The 15969-nt window shown below is 39.9% G+C and overlaps 1 protein-coding gene across 2 annotated transcripts in view; it reads left to right on the top strand.

Annotated features, from left to right (window-relative positions):
• CTNNA2 (catenin alpha 2) overlaps nt 1-15969 on the top strand; it is a 1189124-nt gene that overhangs the window by 379917 nt on the left and 793238 nt on the right. For both annotated transcript variants that reach the window (XM_067704543.1, XM_067704544.1), the window contains exons 5-6: nt 7579-7698; nt 12340-12606. In XM_067704543.1, coding sequence (XP_067560644.1) covers nt 7579-7698; nt 12340-12606 — 387 coding nt within the window. The remainder of the gene's footprint in view (nt 1-7578; nt 7699-12339; nt 12607-15969) is intronic.

Raw genomic sequence — 15969 nt, 5'->3', positions numbered from 1 at the left:
CTTCCCTCTTGCGTCTCCCTCCCTCCCACACTCCCCATCCCACCCCTCCAGGCGGTCACAAAGCACCCAGCTGATCTCCCTGTGCTATGCACCTGCTTCCCACTAGCTATCTACCTTAAGTTTGGTAGTGTATATATGTCCATGCCTCTCTCTCGCTTTGTCACAGCTGACCCTTCTCCCTCCCCATATCCTCAAGTCCATTCTCTAGTAGGTCTATGTCTTTATTCCTGTCTTACCCATAGGTTCTTCATGACATTTTTTCCCCTTAAATTCCATATATATGTGTTAGCATACGATATTTGTCTTACTCTTTCTGACTTACTTCACTCTATGTGACAGATTCTAGGTCTATCCACCTCATTACAAATAGCTCAATTTCGTTTCTTTTTAGGGCTGAGTAATATTCCATAGTATATATGTGCCACACCTTCTTTATCCATTCATCTAATGATGGACACTTAGGTTGTTTCCATCTCCAGGCTATTGTAAATAGAGCTGCAATGAACATTTTGGTACATGACTCTTTTTGAATTTTGGTTTTCTCAGGGTATATGCCCAGTAGTGGGATTGCTGGGTCATATGGTAGTTCTATTTCTAGTTATTTAAGGAACCTCCATACTGTTCTCCATAGTGGCTGTACCAATTCACATTCCCACCAGCAGTGCAAGAGTGTTCCCTTTTCTCCACACCCTCTCCAGCATTTATTGTTTCTAGATTTTTTGATGATGGCCATTCTGACTGGTGTGAGATGATATCTCATTGTAGTTTTGATTTGCATTTCTCTAATGATTAATGATGTTGAGCATTCTTTCATGTGTTTGTTGGCAGTCTGTATATCTTCTTTGGAGAAATGTCTATTTAGGTCTTCTGCCCATTTTTGGATTGGGTTTTTTGTTTTTTTGTTATTGAGCTGCATGAGCTACTTATAAATTTTGGAGATTAATCCTTTGTCAGTTGCTTCATTTGCAAATATTTTCTCCCATTCTGAGGGTTGTCTTTTGTGCTTGTTTATGGTTTCCTTTGCTGTGCAAAAGCTTTGAAGTTTCATTAGGTCCCATTTATTTATTTTTGTTTTTATTTCCATTTCTCTAGGAGGTGGGTCAAAAAGGATCTTGCTGTGATTTATGTCATAGAGTGTTCTGCCTATGTTTTCCTTTAAGAGTTTGATAGTTTCTGGCCTTACATTTAGGTCTTTAATCCATTTTGAGCTTATTTTTGTGTATGGTGTTAGGGAGTGATCTAAGCTCATACTTTTATATGTACCTGTCCAGTTTTCCCATCACCACTTATTGAAGAGGCTGTCCTTTCTGCACTGTACATTCCTGCCTCCTTTATCAAAGATAAGGTGACCATATGTGCGTGGGTTTATCTCTGGGCTTTCTATCCTGTTCCATTGATCTATCTTTCCATTTTTGTGCCAGTACAATACTGTCTTGATTACTGTAGCTTCGTAGTATAGTCTGAAGTCAGGGAGCCTGATTCCTCCAACTCCGTTTTTTGTTCTCAAGATTGCTTTGGCTATTCAGGGTCTTTTGTGTTTCCATACAAATTGTGAAATTTTTTGTTCTAGTTCTGTGAAAAATGCCAGTGGTAGTTTGATAGGGATTACATTGAATCTGTAGATTGCTTTGGGTAGTAGAGTCATTTTCACAATGTTGATTCTTCCAATCCAAGAACATGGTATATCTCTCTATCTATTCGTATCATCTTTAATTTCTTTCATCAGTGTCTTATAATTTTCTGCATACAGGTCTTTTTTCTCCTTAGGTAGTTTTATTCCTAGATATTTTATTCTTTTTGTTGCAGTGGTAAATGGAAGTGTTTTCTTGATTTCACTTTCAGATTTTTCATCATTAGTGAATAGGAATGCAAGAGATTTCTGAGCATTAATTTTGTATCCAGCTACTTTACCACATTCATTGATTAGCTCTAGTAGTTTTCTGGTAGCATCTTTAGGATTCTCTATGTATAGTGTCATGTCATCTGCAAACAGTGACAGCTTTACTTCTTCTTTTCCGATTTGGATTCCTTTTACTTCATTTTCTTCTCTGATTGCTGTGGCTAAAACTTCCAAAACTATGTTGAATAAGAGTGGTGAGAGTGGGCAACCTTGTCTTGTTCCTGATCTTAGTGGAAATGCTTTCAGTTTTTCACCATTGAGGACGATGTTGGCTGTGGATTTGTCATATATGGCCTTTATTATGTTGAGGAAAGTTCCCTCTATGCCTACTTTCTGCATGTTTTTGATCATAAATGGGTGTTGAATTTTGTTGAAAGCTTTCTCTGCATCTTTTGAGATGATCATACGGTTTTTCTCCTTCAATTTGTTAATTTGGTGTATCACGTTGATTGTTTTGCGTATATTGAAGAATCCTTGCATTCCTGGAATAAACCCCACTTGATCATGGTGTATGATCCTTTTAATGTGCTGTTGGATTCTGTTTGCTAGTATTTTGTTGAGGATTTTTGAATCTATATTCATCAGTGATATTGACCTTTAGTTTTCTCTCTTGGTGACATCCTTGTCTGGATTTGGTGTCAAGGTGATGGTGGCCTCGTAGAATGAGTTTGGGAGTGTTCCTCCCTCTGCTATATTTTGGAAGAGTTTGAGAAGGATAGGTGTTAGCCCTTCTCTAAAAGTTTGATAGAATTCGCCTGTGAAGCCATCTGGTCCTTGGCTTTTGTTTGTTGGAAGATTTTTAATCACAGTTTCAATTTCAGTTCTTGTGATTGGTCTGTTCATATTTTCTATTTCTTCCTGATTCAGTCTTGGCAGCTTATGCATTTCTAAGTATTTGTCCATTTCTTCCAGGTTGTCCATTTTATTGGCATAGAGTTGCTTGTAGTAATCTCTCATGATCTTTTGTATTTCTGCAGTGTCAGTTGTTACTTCTCCATTTTCATTTCTAATTCTATTGATTTGAGTCTTCTCCCTTTCTTTCGTGATGAGTCTGGCTAATGGTTTATCTATTTTGTTTATCTTCTCAAAGAACCAGCTTTTAGTTTTATTGATCTTTGCTATCGTTTCCTTCATTTCTTTTTCATTTATTTCTGATCTGATTTTTGTGATTCCTTTCCTTCTGCTAACTTTGGGGTGTTTTTGTTCTTCCTTCTCTAATTGCTTTAGGTGCAAGGTTAGGTTGTTTATTCGAGATGTTTCCTGTTTCTTAAGGTAGGATTGTATTACTATAAACTTCCATCTTAGAACTGCTTTTGCTGCATCCCATAGGTTTTGGGTCCTTGTGTCTCCATTGTCATTTGTTTCTAGGTATTTTTTTTTTTATTTCCTCTTTGATTTCTTCAGTGATCACTTCGTTATTAAGTAGTGTATTGTTTAGCCTCCATGTGTTTGTATTTTTTACAGATCTTTTCCTGTAATTGATATCTAGTCTCATAGCGTTGTGGTCGGAAAAGATATTTGACACAATTTCAATTTTCTTAAATTTACCAAGGCTAGATTTGTGACCCAAAATATGATCTATCCTGGAGAATGTTCCATGAGCACTTGAGAAAAATGTGTATTCTGTTGTTTTTGGATGGAATGTCCTATAAATATCAATTAAGTCCATCTTGTTTAGTGTATCATTTAAAGCTTGTGTTTCCTTATTTATTTTCATTTTGGATGATCTGTCCATTGGTGAAAGTGGGGTGTTAAAGTCCCCTACTATGATTGTGTTACTGTCAATTTCCCCTTTAATGGCTGTTAGTATTTGCCTTATGTATTGAGGTGCTCCTATGTTGGGTGCAGAAATATTTACAATTGTTATATCTTCTTCTTGGATCGATCCCTTGATCATTATGTAGTGTCCTTCTTTGTCTCTTGTAATAGTCTTTATTTTAAAGTCTATTTTGTCTGATATGAGAATTGCTACTCCAGCTTTCTTTTGGTTTCCATTTGCATGGAATAGCTTTTTCCATCCCCTTACTTTTAGTCTGTATGTGTCTCTAGGTCTGAATTGGGTCTCTTGTAGACAGCATATATATGGGTCTTGTTTTTGTACCCATTCAGCCAATCTGTGTCTTTTGGTGGGAGCGTTTAGTCCATTTACATTTAAGGTAATTATCAATATGTATGTTCCTATTCCCATTTTCTTAATTGTTTTGGGTTCATTATTGTAGGTCTTTTCCTTCTCTTGTTTTTCTTGCCTAGAGAAGTTCCTTTAGCATTTGTTGTAAAGCTGGTTTGGTGGTGCTGAACTCTCTCAGTTTTTGCTTGTCTGTAAAGGTTTTAATTTCTCCATCCAATCTGAATGAGATCCTTGCTGGGTAGAGTAATCTTGGTTGCAGGTTTTTCTCCTTCATCACTTTAAATATGTCCTGCCAGTCCCTTCTGGTTTGCAGAGTTTCTGCTGAAAGATCAGCTGTTAACCTTATGGGGATTCCCTTGTGTGTTATTTGTTGTTTTTCCCTTGCTGCTTTTAATATGTTTTCTTTGTATTTAATTGTTTTTTTGTTTGTTTGTTTGTTTTGCGGTGTGCGGGCCTCTCACTGTTGTGGCCCCTCCCGCCGCAGAGCACAGGCTCCGGACACGCAGGCCCAGTGGCCATGTCTCACGGACCCAGCCACTCTGCTGCATGCGGGATCCTCCTGGATCAGGGCACAAACCCGCGTCCCCTGCATTGGCAGGCAGACTCCCAGCCACTGCGCCACCAGGGAAGCCTGTATTTAATTTTTGACAGTTTGATTAATATGTGTGTTGGCATATTTCTCCTTGGATTTATCCTGTATGGGACTCTCTGTGCTTCCTAGACTTGATTAACTATTTCTTTTCCCATATTAGGGAAGTTGTCAACTATAATCTCTTCAAATATTTTCTCAATCCCTTTCTTTTTCTCTTCTTCTTCTGAAACCCCTATAATTCGAATGTTGGTGCATTTAATGTTGTCCCAGAGGTCTCTGAGACTGTCCTCAGTTCTTTTCATTCTTTATTCTTTATTCTGCTCTGCAATAGTTATTTCCACTATTTTATCTTCCAGGTCACTTATCCGTTCTTCTGCCTCAGTTATTCTGCTATTGATCCCAACTAGAGTATTTTTAATTTCATTTATTGTGCTGTTCATCATTGTTTGTTTCATCTTTAGTTCTTCTAGGTTCTTGTTAAATGTTTCTTGCATTTTGTCTCTTCTATCTCCAAGATTTTGGATCACCTTCACTATCATTATTCTGCATTCTTTTTCAGGTAGACTGCCTATTTCCTCTTCATTTGTTAGGTCTGGTGGGTTTTTATCTTGCTCCTTCATCTGCTGTTTTTCTGTCTTCTCATTTTGCTTATCTTACTGTGTTTGGGGTCTCCTTTTTGCAGGCTGCAGGTTCATAGTTCCCATTGTTTTTTGTGTCTGTCCCCAGTAGCTATGGTTGGTGCAGTGGGTTGTGTAGGCTTCCTGGTGGAGGGGACTAGTGCCTGTGTTCTGGTGGATGAGGCTGGATCTTAATTTTCTGGTGGGCAGGTCAATGTCTGGTGGTGTTTTATAGGGTGTCTGTGAACTTATTATGATTTTAGGCAGCCTCTCTGCTAATGGGTGGGGTTGTGTTCCTGTCTTGCTAGTTGTTTGGCATAGGGTGTCCTGCACTGTAGCTTGCTGGTCGTCGAGTGAAGCTGGGTGCTGGTGTTGAGATGGAGATCTATGGGAGATTTTCATCATTTGATATTATGTGTAGCTTGGAGGTCTTTTGTGGACCAGTGTCCTGAAGTTGGCTCTCCCACCTCAGAGGCACAGCAGTGACTCCTGGCTGCAGCAACAAAAGCCTTTCATCCACACGGCTCAGAATAAAAGGGAGAAAAAGTAGAAAGAAAGAATTAGTAGAAGTAGAATGAATGAAAGAACAAAAGAAAAAAAGAAAGGTGGAAAGAAAGAAAGGAGAGAGGGAGGGAAGGAGGAAGGAAGGAAGGAGGGAAGGAAGGAAAAAAGAAAGAAAGAAGATAAAGTAAAATAAAATAAAGTAAGATAAAATATAATAAAGTTATTAAAATAAAAAAATAATTACTAAGAAAAAAAAAAAAAAAAAAAACACGGACGGATAGAACCCTAGGACAAATGGTGGAAGCAAAGCTATATAGACAAAATCTCACACCGAAACATACACCCTCACAAAAAGAGGAAAATTGGAAAAAATAATAAATCTTGCTCTCAAAGTCCACCTCCTCAATTTGGGATGATTCGCTCTCTATTCAGGTATTCCACAGATGCAGGTACGTCAAGTTGATTGTGGAGCTTTAAACGGCTGCTTCTGAGGCTGCTGGGAGAGATTTCCCTTTCTCTTCTTTGTTCTCACAGCTCCCGGGGCTCAGCTTTGGATTTAGCCCTGCCTCTGCGTGTAGGTTGCCGGACGGCGTCTGTTTTTCGCTCAGACATGACGGGGTTAAAGGAGCAGCTGCTTTGGGGACTCTGGCTCACTCAGCCTGGGGGGAGGGAGGGGCACGGAGTGCAGGGCGAGCCTGCGGCGGCAGAGGCTGACATGACGAGGCGCACCGTGCGTTCTCCCGGGGAAGTTGTCCCTGGATCCCGGGACCCTGGCAGTGGCGGGCTGCACAGGCTCCCCGGAAGCGGGGTGTGGATAGTGACCTGTGCTCGCACACAGGCTTCTTGGTGGCGGCAGCAGCAGCCTTAGCGTCTCATGCCCGTCTCTGAGGTCCGCGCTTTTAGCCACGGCTCGTGCCCGTCTCTGGAGCTCCTTTAAACAGCGCTCTTAATCCCCTCTCCTCGCGCACCAGGAAACAAAGAGGGTAGAAAAAGTCTCTTGCCTCTTCAGCAGCTCCAGATTTTTCCCCGGACTCCCTCCCAGCTAGCCGTGGTGCACTAACCCCCTGCAGGCTGTGTTCACGCCGCCAACCCCAGTCCTCTCCCTGCGCTCCGACCGAAGCCCGAGCCTCAGCTCCCAGCCCCGCCCGCCCCGGCCGGTGAGCAGACAAGCCTCTCGGACTGGTGAGTGCCGGTCGGCACCATCCTCTGTGCGGGAATCTCTCCGCTTTGCCCTCGCACCCCTGTTGCTGTGCTCTCTGCGGGCGGCTCCGAAGCTTTCCCCCTCCGCCACCCGCAGTCTCCGCCTGCAAAGTGGCTTCCTAGTGTTTGGAAACCTTTCCTCCTTCACAGCTCCCTCCCACTGGTGCAGGTCCCATCCCTATCCTTTTGTCTCTATTTATTCTTTTTTCTTTTGCCCTACCCAGGTACGTGGGGAGTTTCTTGCCGTTTGGGAGGTCTGAGTTCTTCTGCCTGCGTTCAGCAGGTGTTCTGTAAGAGTTGTTCCACGTGTAGATGTATTTCTGGTGTATCTGTGGGGAGGAAGGTGATCTCCGCATTTTACTCTTCCGCCATCTTCCCCTCATCTCAATGTAGTATTTTATATGCTTTAGGAGTTCAGCAATTATTATCTTTTATATACAAAATATATAAATGTTGAACAAATATTTTTTCTGATTATAAATGCTTCTTGGGGTAATTTTCCCCATTATTTTATTTAAATGTTAATGAATAAATGTTTTCTTTTTAACAAACTAGCATTTCTAGCATGTTTAATAATATTGCAGTACTAACTATCCAGTTATAAATATATTGGATTTTTTTTTTTTTATCGTTTCAGGTGGAGGAGGCCTTAGAAGCTGTCAAAAATGCTACAAATGAGCAAGACCTTGCAAATCGCTTTAAAGAATTTGGAAAAGAGATGGTGAAACTTAACTATGTAGCTGCAAGAAGACAACAGGTGGGAAAGATTTTGGAAATCTAGGGGAGAAAGTGAGTGAGTTTAAGTAACCTTGTAGTTTTGTAGGCCCGGACAGTGGATCAGCTGCACCTGCCGGCTATCAGATCATCAGATGACTTAGGAACCTGTGATCACAAAGGCATCTTCCTACTCGGGCCCGTTCTGGCCCTACCGTACCGCGCTGGTACTCCCTGGGTATTCTCGGGCCCCTGCGTGCTTACAGTAGGTCACAGGCCAACTGCTTCACTGGTGGGAACCACCACGCCAGCCCTACCACACTCTAACCTTTCTTTTTTTTTGACTTTTATATTTTTTTTTTATGGAAGTATAGTTGATTTACAATGTTGTGTTAACTTTGGCTATACAGCAAAGTGATTCAGTTATACATATATTGATATATACATTTTTAAATATTTTCTTCCATCATGGTTTATCTCAGGATATTGAACATAGTTCCCTGTGCTATACAGCAAAACCCTGTTGTTATGCACTTCATGTGTAATTGTTTGCATCTGCTAACCCCAAACTCCATCACTCCCCCCCACCCTCCCCCTTCACAACCACAAGCCTGTTCTCTATGTCTGACCACACTCTAACCTTTTGTTCACACTTGGAAAAGCTCCCGATTGAAATATAAAGAATATCAAACTGTGGTGTGACCACTCCCTGGGCACTGTCCTTAGCCCTCACTTTTTATCTCCCAGCCCTGTGGACAGCACCGTGCATATACACACCCCAAGTGTGTAGTATGTACAGTGAAACTTTTATCCAAGAGATTAAGTAAACACGAAGAAAAATAGAGAAAAGGCAGAGAGAGAGAGAACGAGAGAGAGAGAAGGGAATGGACAGGGGAGGGAGAGCACAGGTAGCGAGTCACTTTGATGAAGGTGGTTGACCTGGGGTTTTCTTTGCCTCCCTTTTGTCTCAGGATGACACCCTCCATTTAGCCAGCTCTATTTGTTCAGTAGGTACCATCAGAATTTAGTTTCCAAAGAGTGTGTCCTTTTCTTTCTTCTTAGAAAAAAACATCTTTAAATGTGGAGAGGTTAGTTAAAATCCTATTCATCCATCTTCTTGACTATTCTCAGGATTCTTCAACATTTTGGGCACTTCCTAGTGACTTTTTCTAAGGTTCTCTGTGATTCTCTGTGACCAACAGGAGAATTCTAGTGAACATTTGTTGAGTGTTCATCTGTGCCAGACTGAAGTGACACCCATATTACAAATTGACCAAGATCTAGTCCCTTCCCCTAAAGAGCTTCCAGTGTCCTTTGTGGTGGGCACACAGTCATGATTTTAGTTCAGGTGATTATTTTTAAGTATTTTGTTATCAGCAGAATCCTTTGTTCAAGTGGAATCTTGTGTGGTAGCCCACAATGTAATGTGGTTAGGAGCGAAGTTACTCTGAAGCACAGGTTTGAGGCCCAAAAGCCACTTAGCTTGTTTAAACAACTGAAAAAAAAAATGCATTGAATCTTGATTTCAGTGACCAATGGGGAGGCTGGGGAGAAGGGTGGGTGCCAGGACACTCAGAGTCCTGTAGAGTGTTTGGATTTTATTGTAAGTGAATGGGTAGTAGTTGAATAGTTCAGAGTTTGGTATCAAAGTCTCAGATTTACAGTTTAATGTTATTCTAGGTACGTTGCAAAGATGGGGGTAGCATGGAAGAGGAGAGACTAGTTGTATTTGGGAGGGGGCTGAAGTCATCTAGGTGAGCGATGCTGGTGATTCTGGAAAATCTTTATCAGAAGTTCAGGCTCTCGTTCAATTCGTCCAAAAGAATTTGGTGAGGAACGCAAAACACAGAGGAAAAAATAAATACACACACTGAGTCTGAGGCGCAAAGAGAACAAAGACACAGTTTATTCAGGACAGAAGCAAAAGTTACACACTCAGAGAAGCGTGTGGGCATCCTCTAGAGTGAGGGGTGCCACCCAGGATTGTAGATCCCCTTTTTGTCTTATTTTTAGCACTTTGAATGGGTGAGGGTCTTTTTGATTAGGGGGGAATATTCTTTGAGCAGAGGGTTGAGCTGTGGCCTGGATTTGCACCAGGTTGCATCAGCTTCTGGTCCTGTGCGTTTGTCTCCTGAAGCCACCCTACATGCACTCTAGGAGCTGTTTTCCCTTAAATTGTCCCTTACTAGTTGAGTGCCACACGTGGAAGGTCCTATAGGGTCATCAGCAACCTGTGCATTTTTATTGCACATGCTCCATGGTTTTTCATGGTCAGAGTTTCTTGCTCAGACGCTACAAAGTTTCTGTTTTAGATGCCATTCCTCCATGCATCATGGCCTCAGTAAGGGCAAAACAAGGAGGTAGCTTTGCCTTCTGACTCATGCCTGTACATGAGGAGGCTGTCCTGGGGCCCAGCTGTGTCTTTTCTGCCTCAGTGGTGGTCTCAAATAGCTTGGCAGCAGTACCGGTGGAGAAAAGCATAGGGAATCCACGTTTATTTTGAAAATAGTACACTCAGGACCTGCTGTGCAATTGGCTGTGGGAGTTTAGGGAGTGACAGCAACCAGTTCACATCTGAGGTTCTGTTTGAGCAAATGGATAGATGGTGAGGAATTTACTGAGATGGGTGAAGACTGGAAAGGGACCAGTGAGGGTTCGAGATCAAGATTTCATACTTAGATGCATTGATTTTGAGATGCTTGGAAAATCCATGTAGAAATGTCAAAAGGAGAGAGATGTGGGTTGGAGATGGAAACAAGTCATCAGCATGTAGCTGGTATTAAAATCCACAGTAATATATGAGATATTCATCTGAGAATGCCCATAAATATAATTTATTTTTATCTCATAAACCTTGTTTTAACTAATTGCTATTTCACACTCTTTCAAGAAAATGTAGGAAAAAAAGTAGAATTAAAAGAAGAAAAAATATTGTATAACACTCTACCAGCCACAGAAGTGTCGTGCTAATATTTTGGTATATTACTTTTCAGTTGTTTATCTTCATATTGTAACATATTTACAATCATACCGTGCATACAAATAGGTGTAAAGTGTTCTTCTTTATCTTATAAATATTACCCATTTTATTATTTTTATAGAAACTTCTTTTAATATCCACATAAAGAGTCCATCAAATGAAAACTTCAATAGTCTACTTAACCAATTCTTCATAAATCAGCATTTACATTGTTTACAGGTTTTATTCATGTGACTAAAAATGTTTCTAAAAATATCTTTATGGAAAGAATTTCCCACCTCCTTTTTCTCACTTTCATATTTAGATTTTTTTTTTTTTAGTATAGATATATCCCAGAATGGAGTCTAAGGTTTCTGGACCAGGTGTTCTGGAGGTTAATAAGACCCTTCATGACTAGTTGGGAGGAAACTTCTACCTGCACCACCTGTATTATTGACCAGTGTAGAGGATACCCTCACATGTTGGTTCCCGATTTATCTGTGTTGATCTTTAGGGCTAAAAATAAGTCATCCCAATTTAGAAATTGTGTTGGCTGGCATAGATCTGTTAGTGCTTAAGCAAAGGGAGATAGATGGCTCAGTTAGTTATTTACTACTTAATGTCAGTTTGTCTTGACAATCTTAGATATCAAATATAATGTGCTTGTCTCAGAATTATTTTGACCCATGGAAGAGATGTAATTCACTGTTTCCAGGTCATCCATCTATCATGTACCAAGTGAACAAATAGGAATAGAACCCCAGTGGTTCAAATACCCTCTAATGATAGATTTTGAAGCTAGAGAAATTTTCTCCTAGAGGTACTCAGCTGGCAGTCCTACATGGTCCTCAGAGAACAGTACTGCCTTTAACATTTCCAAAAATGCTGTGAACCTTTTCTTAACAATACCCTTTAAAGCTGAAAATAAAGAGACTCTCCAGTGGTACTATTTTGACATCCCAAACTAAGAAAGCAAATCATCTTTGATCGATTTTTTTTATTATTCCCTAAACTCAAATGAGTGATCCGCCACCAAAAGTAGTTTTAAAAAAAACGAACCCTGTGCTGAAAATGATAATGAAGCGACAGTGATGCACTAAGCAAAATCAGAGGAGTTCGATTTCCCATGTTTGCGATTGTAATTGAATGTGGAGTCAGGCACAGTATCAGAAAACTGAAGTTTGGGTTTTCCATCTGCTGATAACTAACTCTGATCCATTCAAGCCACTTACCTTGTTGGTGGCTCAGTTTTGACATTCTTGCAGCAATATTTATTGAATGCATTTCATGGGCCAGATACTGTGCTGTTGCCTAAAGAACCACTGAGCAAGATAGCTAGGGCTCTCTGCTCTCATTAGGCATACAGTTTAGGAGAAAGACATATACTTAAATAAGTAAATACAATAAAGCATTGATGAGTATTAATGATAGGAGGGAAGAGGGTCTTGTGGGAGCAGATAGAAGGGGATGTATCTTAGAGAGTTGTATGGAGAGTAGGTTCTCAGAGGATGGGCCCCATCAGGGGAAAGGATAGGGTGGAAGAGGGATGCTCAGATATCTCACATAGAAAGAACAGTACGTGCAAAGTCTTGGCAGCTAGAGAGAAGAGAGAGGAGATGGTTTCTAAAATTCAGTGGTCCTAGATGTCTGTGACTTTAAGCTCTATTACAGACACTTCCATGGCAAGCTTCATGGAAGTGACGGGTTTGTGTTTTGCACACACAGGAGCTGAAGGACCCTCATTGTCGGGATGAGATGGCAGCCGCCCGAGGGGCTCTAAAGAAGAACGCCACAATGCTGTACACAGCCTCCCAAGCCTTTCTCCGGCACCCAGATGTCGCCGCCACCAGAGCCAACCGAGATTACGTGTTCAAACAAGTGCAGGAGGCCATTGCCGGCATCTCCAATGCTGCTCAAGCTACCTCGCCCACCGACGAAGCCAAAGGCCACACGGGCATCGGGGAGCTGGCTGCGGCTCTGAACGAATTTGACGTAAGCATCTGGGTGATATACCCAGAAGGGCGTGTGTTTTCACTGAAAAAAATGTTTTGGGATGAAGGGCCACCAAGATAATATACATTGATTTACCTCTCTTGAGGCTTTTGATAGTAAGTTAAACTACTTGATGTATGACTGTTACTAGGAATCCTACATCTTGGTAGAACCTAGTTTACTGGTCTTTAAGGGAACTAACAATTGTGTTAAAGAGGACCTGATCCCATGCAGGTAGAAACCTTGAACACTGTAACTTTCCTACACCACAGGCTATTTTAGGGACAGTTTATCATTTGCAGGATGATCTTTATAATTAAAGAGGCAAATGTCATAGGCAGTGTAGATGTGGATTGCCTCGATGCTGTTTGGGTGAAGAACTGCTCTCAATTTCTTCATTTTCAATCAGTGGTGAGCAGACTCCACTGCCCTCTCATCCCATCCGGGATCCTGGTCTTCCTCGCATCAGCCTCTCTGGGTGGCACCTCTGCTAGTCCCGTGAATGACCCACATTCTGAACCTACTATTTCTAGGGGTGTGTCCCAATGAGAGAAGCAGTAGAAGGATGGCTCACTGTGCCATAGTCATGGCAACCGAATGAATGGAGAGGATGCATGTCATCAACAGCCTGGGATGACAGCTCTCACTGCCCCTGGGCCAGGATACAGCCCACCTGTGAGAAGGTGGAATTCAGTTGAGTTCATCCCATGTTCAGTGAGAGCCTACATGTGTTGTGAGCTAAAAACATTTATAAATAATTAGTATCTGCTTTTAAGAGTTATATTTTCCCTTAGAGGAGATGAAGGGTGCAGAAATGTACTGAAACCCTTTAAGTGATAAAATACAATGTAACAGGAATTCATAGGAGAAGAATTGGTTACTTAACAGCTGTGGAGAAAGATGATGAGTTTGCTTTTGGATATGTTGACATGAATTTTTGGCAGGAGATGACTGGCTGCCTGCTAGAAAACAGAACCAGGAGCAAATGATTGTTAAAGGTATGGAGATGGATGATATAAAGGAAGGATAATTATAACACTTTATACACAGATAATTCTTTCCAGTTTTCACAGGCATCTCTCTTCTTTCTTTTATTTTTTCAGTTAGTCAAAAAAAAAAACATATATTGAACTCAGACCATATATATATTATTTCCAAAGTTTCTAAAATAAGGATTAAATACAATAAATTTCAAGTATTTACCACAGAAATTAGGCCTTAACATGTAGTGTATTCACAAAGTTTTAGGAGACAACAGAAAATTCGTTGGAACTAATAAGATACTTCAGTGAGGTTATTGATTTTAAAATAAAGATATAGAAGTTACTAGATTTCCATAATGTAAAAAAAAAAATAGAATAATAGAAAAGAGATCCTGTTCACAAAGTAAACAATAAAAATAATTTGTTGGCTTTATTTCACTACTTAATTTTATTTCTTTATTATGTTAGAAATAATCCTGATACAAATGTAGAGGATCTAAGATAGAAAATTATATTACTTTACTGAGGGGTAAGTTGTACTTTTTGGTAAATGATGTCATGATCCCAGGTAGGAAAAACTATTGACCTTATCAGTTTTTATAATATTCAGACAATCTGTATAAAAATTCTAGGAGGGTTTTTTTGGAACTTGACAGAGTGATGATAATTTTTTTTTTCCTTTTATTTTTTCTGGGTTAAGAATGAATGAGCCCATAATTTAAAAAAACAAAAATGAGCAGGTCATGCACTCAGATATTAACACATTACAATGCCACTTAATTTTTACTGAGTGCATTAGAATAAAATTGTCTCATCGTTAAACAGAATAGAAAATTATAACATTAACTACAAAATTATTTTATGAAATGATGCTTTCTTTTTTTTTTTTTTTTTTGCGGTACGCGGGCCTCTCACCGTTGTGGCCTCTCCCGTCGCGGAGCACAGGCTCTGGACACGCAGGCTCAGCGGCCGTGGCTCACGGGCCCAGCCGCTCCGTGGCATGTGGGATCTTCCCAGACTGGGGCACGAATCCGTGTCCCCTGCATCGGCAGGTGGACTCTCAACCACTGCACCACCAGGGAAGCTCTGAAATGGTGCTTTTTAAAATTAAAGAATATTTAGATTTTGACACAATTACACTTTTATAATCATAGTTTATTTTATAATCAAAAAGTAAACAATAAAGCCTAAGTGAGAACCTGGTAATAGAGTAGATATGCAGCATACAGAGGACTCTCTTGAAGGAATGTCCAGACTCTTCACCTGCTGCCGCCTTCTGCCCGAGAGCGTGGTGACTGCAGCTTCCCATTCTCTTTGTATCTCAACCATTTTCATTGTATCTCAACCATTTTCATTAAAAGGAGCTTTTACCTGCAGTGAATTTAACAATTGAGGCATCATTTGGGTTATTATGGCTTTGGATTCAGAAAATAAAACTTAGGCCATGTGGGAAAAGTCTACTAGTAAAGTATGTTGGAGTACTTTCCAACTGTTCTAATAGGTTGGTATCTTCTCATTATGGACAAATAGGCTTTGGGAGGTTAAGATATGAATGCAATAGTCAAAGATTTTTTTTTTATAAAAAAAGTGGCATATTAACTAAGTCACTAATTATATTTTATTAACTTTATCTGTTGCTATGTGTCATTATAAATATTAACTAAGTGATGTTTATTACTTATATTAACTCAGTATCTTATATGTTAACTAATTGTATATTATATTAGCTTAGTATATTAACCAAGTAATATTGTATTATTAAATGTATATTAGTTCTCAAGCTATGTAAATTGCATGCAACATTATCTAATGTTTAAAATTGTATTTCTCAGATGTTGACAGAAATCAACGTGTGGAGCTCTCTCAATTAGCAATTCATAGATAGTAATCCCATTTGGTGTGGTTCTCTAAAAACAGTTATTTAGTAAATGAAATTGATTTCAGTACTTTCTCAAAAGTAGTAATGCTAGTAAAATATTATTATTTAAAGATATAATGTAATTAACCAGTTGTAGGTTTTTTATCATTTCTGACACCAGCAAACCTAGACAGTCCTTAATGATATTTGAAAATCTCTCACTAAAATAATGTTCCATTTCTCTTTGTAACAGAATTATACATTTCTGTTCTATATTTGCATAATGAATACCTCGGTATTTTTTATTTCCCAGGCGTATTGACTTGAAGTTGATTTAGAATTCACAGGCATTTGTCTTAAATCCTAAATGCTATTCTCAGATATTAAACAAATTGATATTACATTGGGTGGGAAACTCACTGACACTTCCTGTGATTTACTTTTCTGGTAATATCCCTTACCGGTGCTTGGTTTGGTGGCTTGCCAATGTAATAGGGATTTGAAAAAGTCAAGCAACTTTGA

Source organism: Pseudorca crassidens, chromosome 14 (genome assembly GCF_039906515.1).
Source record: "Pseudorca crassidens isolate mPseCra1 chromosome 14, mPseCra1.hap1, whole genome shotgun sequence".
In the NCBI taxonomy this organism is placed as follows: Eukaryota; Metazoa; Chordata; class Mammalia; order Artiodactyla; family Delphinidae; genus Pseudorca; species Pseudorca crassidens.
Note: the sequence above shows the minus strand (reverse complement) of the source record. Positions and strands in the feature narration are given on the sequence as shown.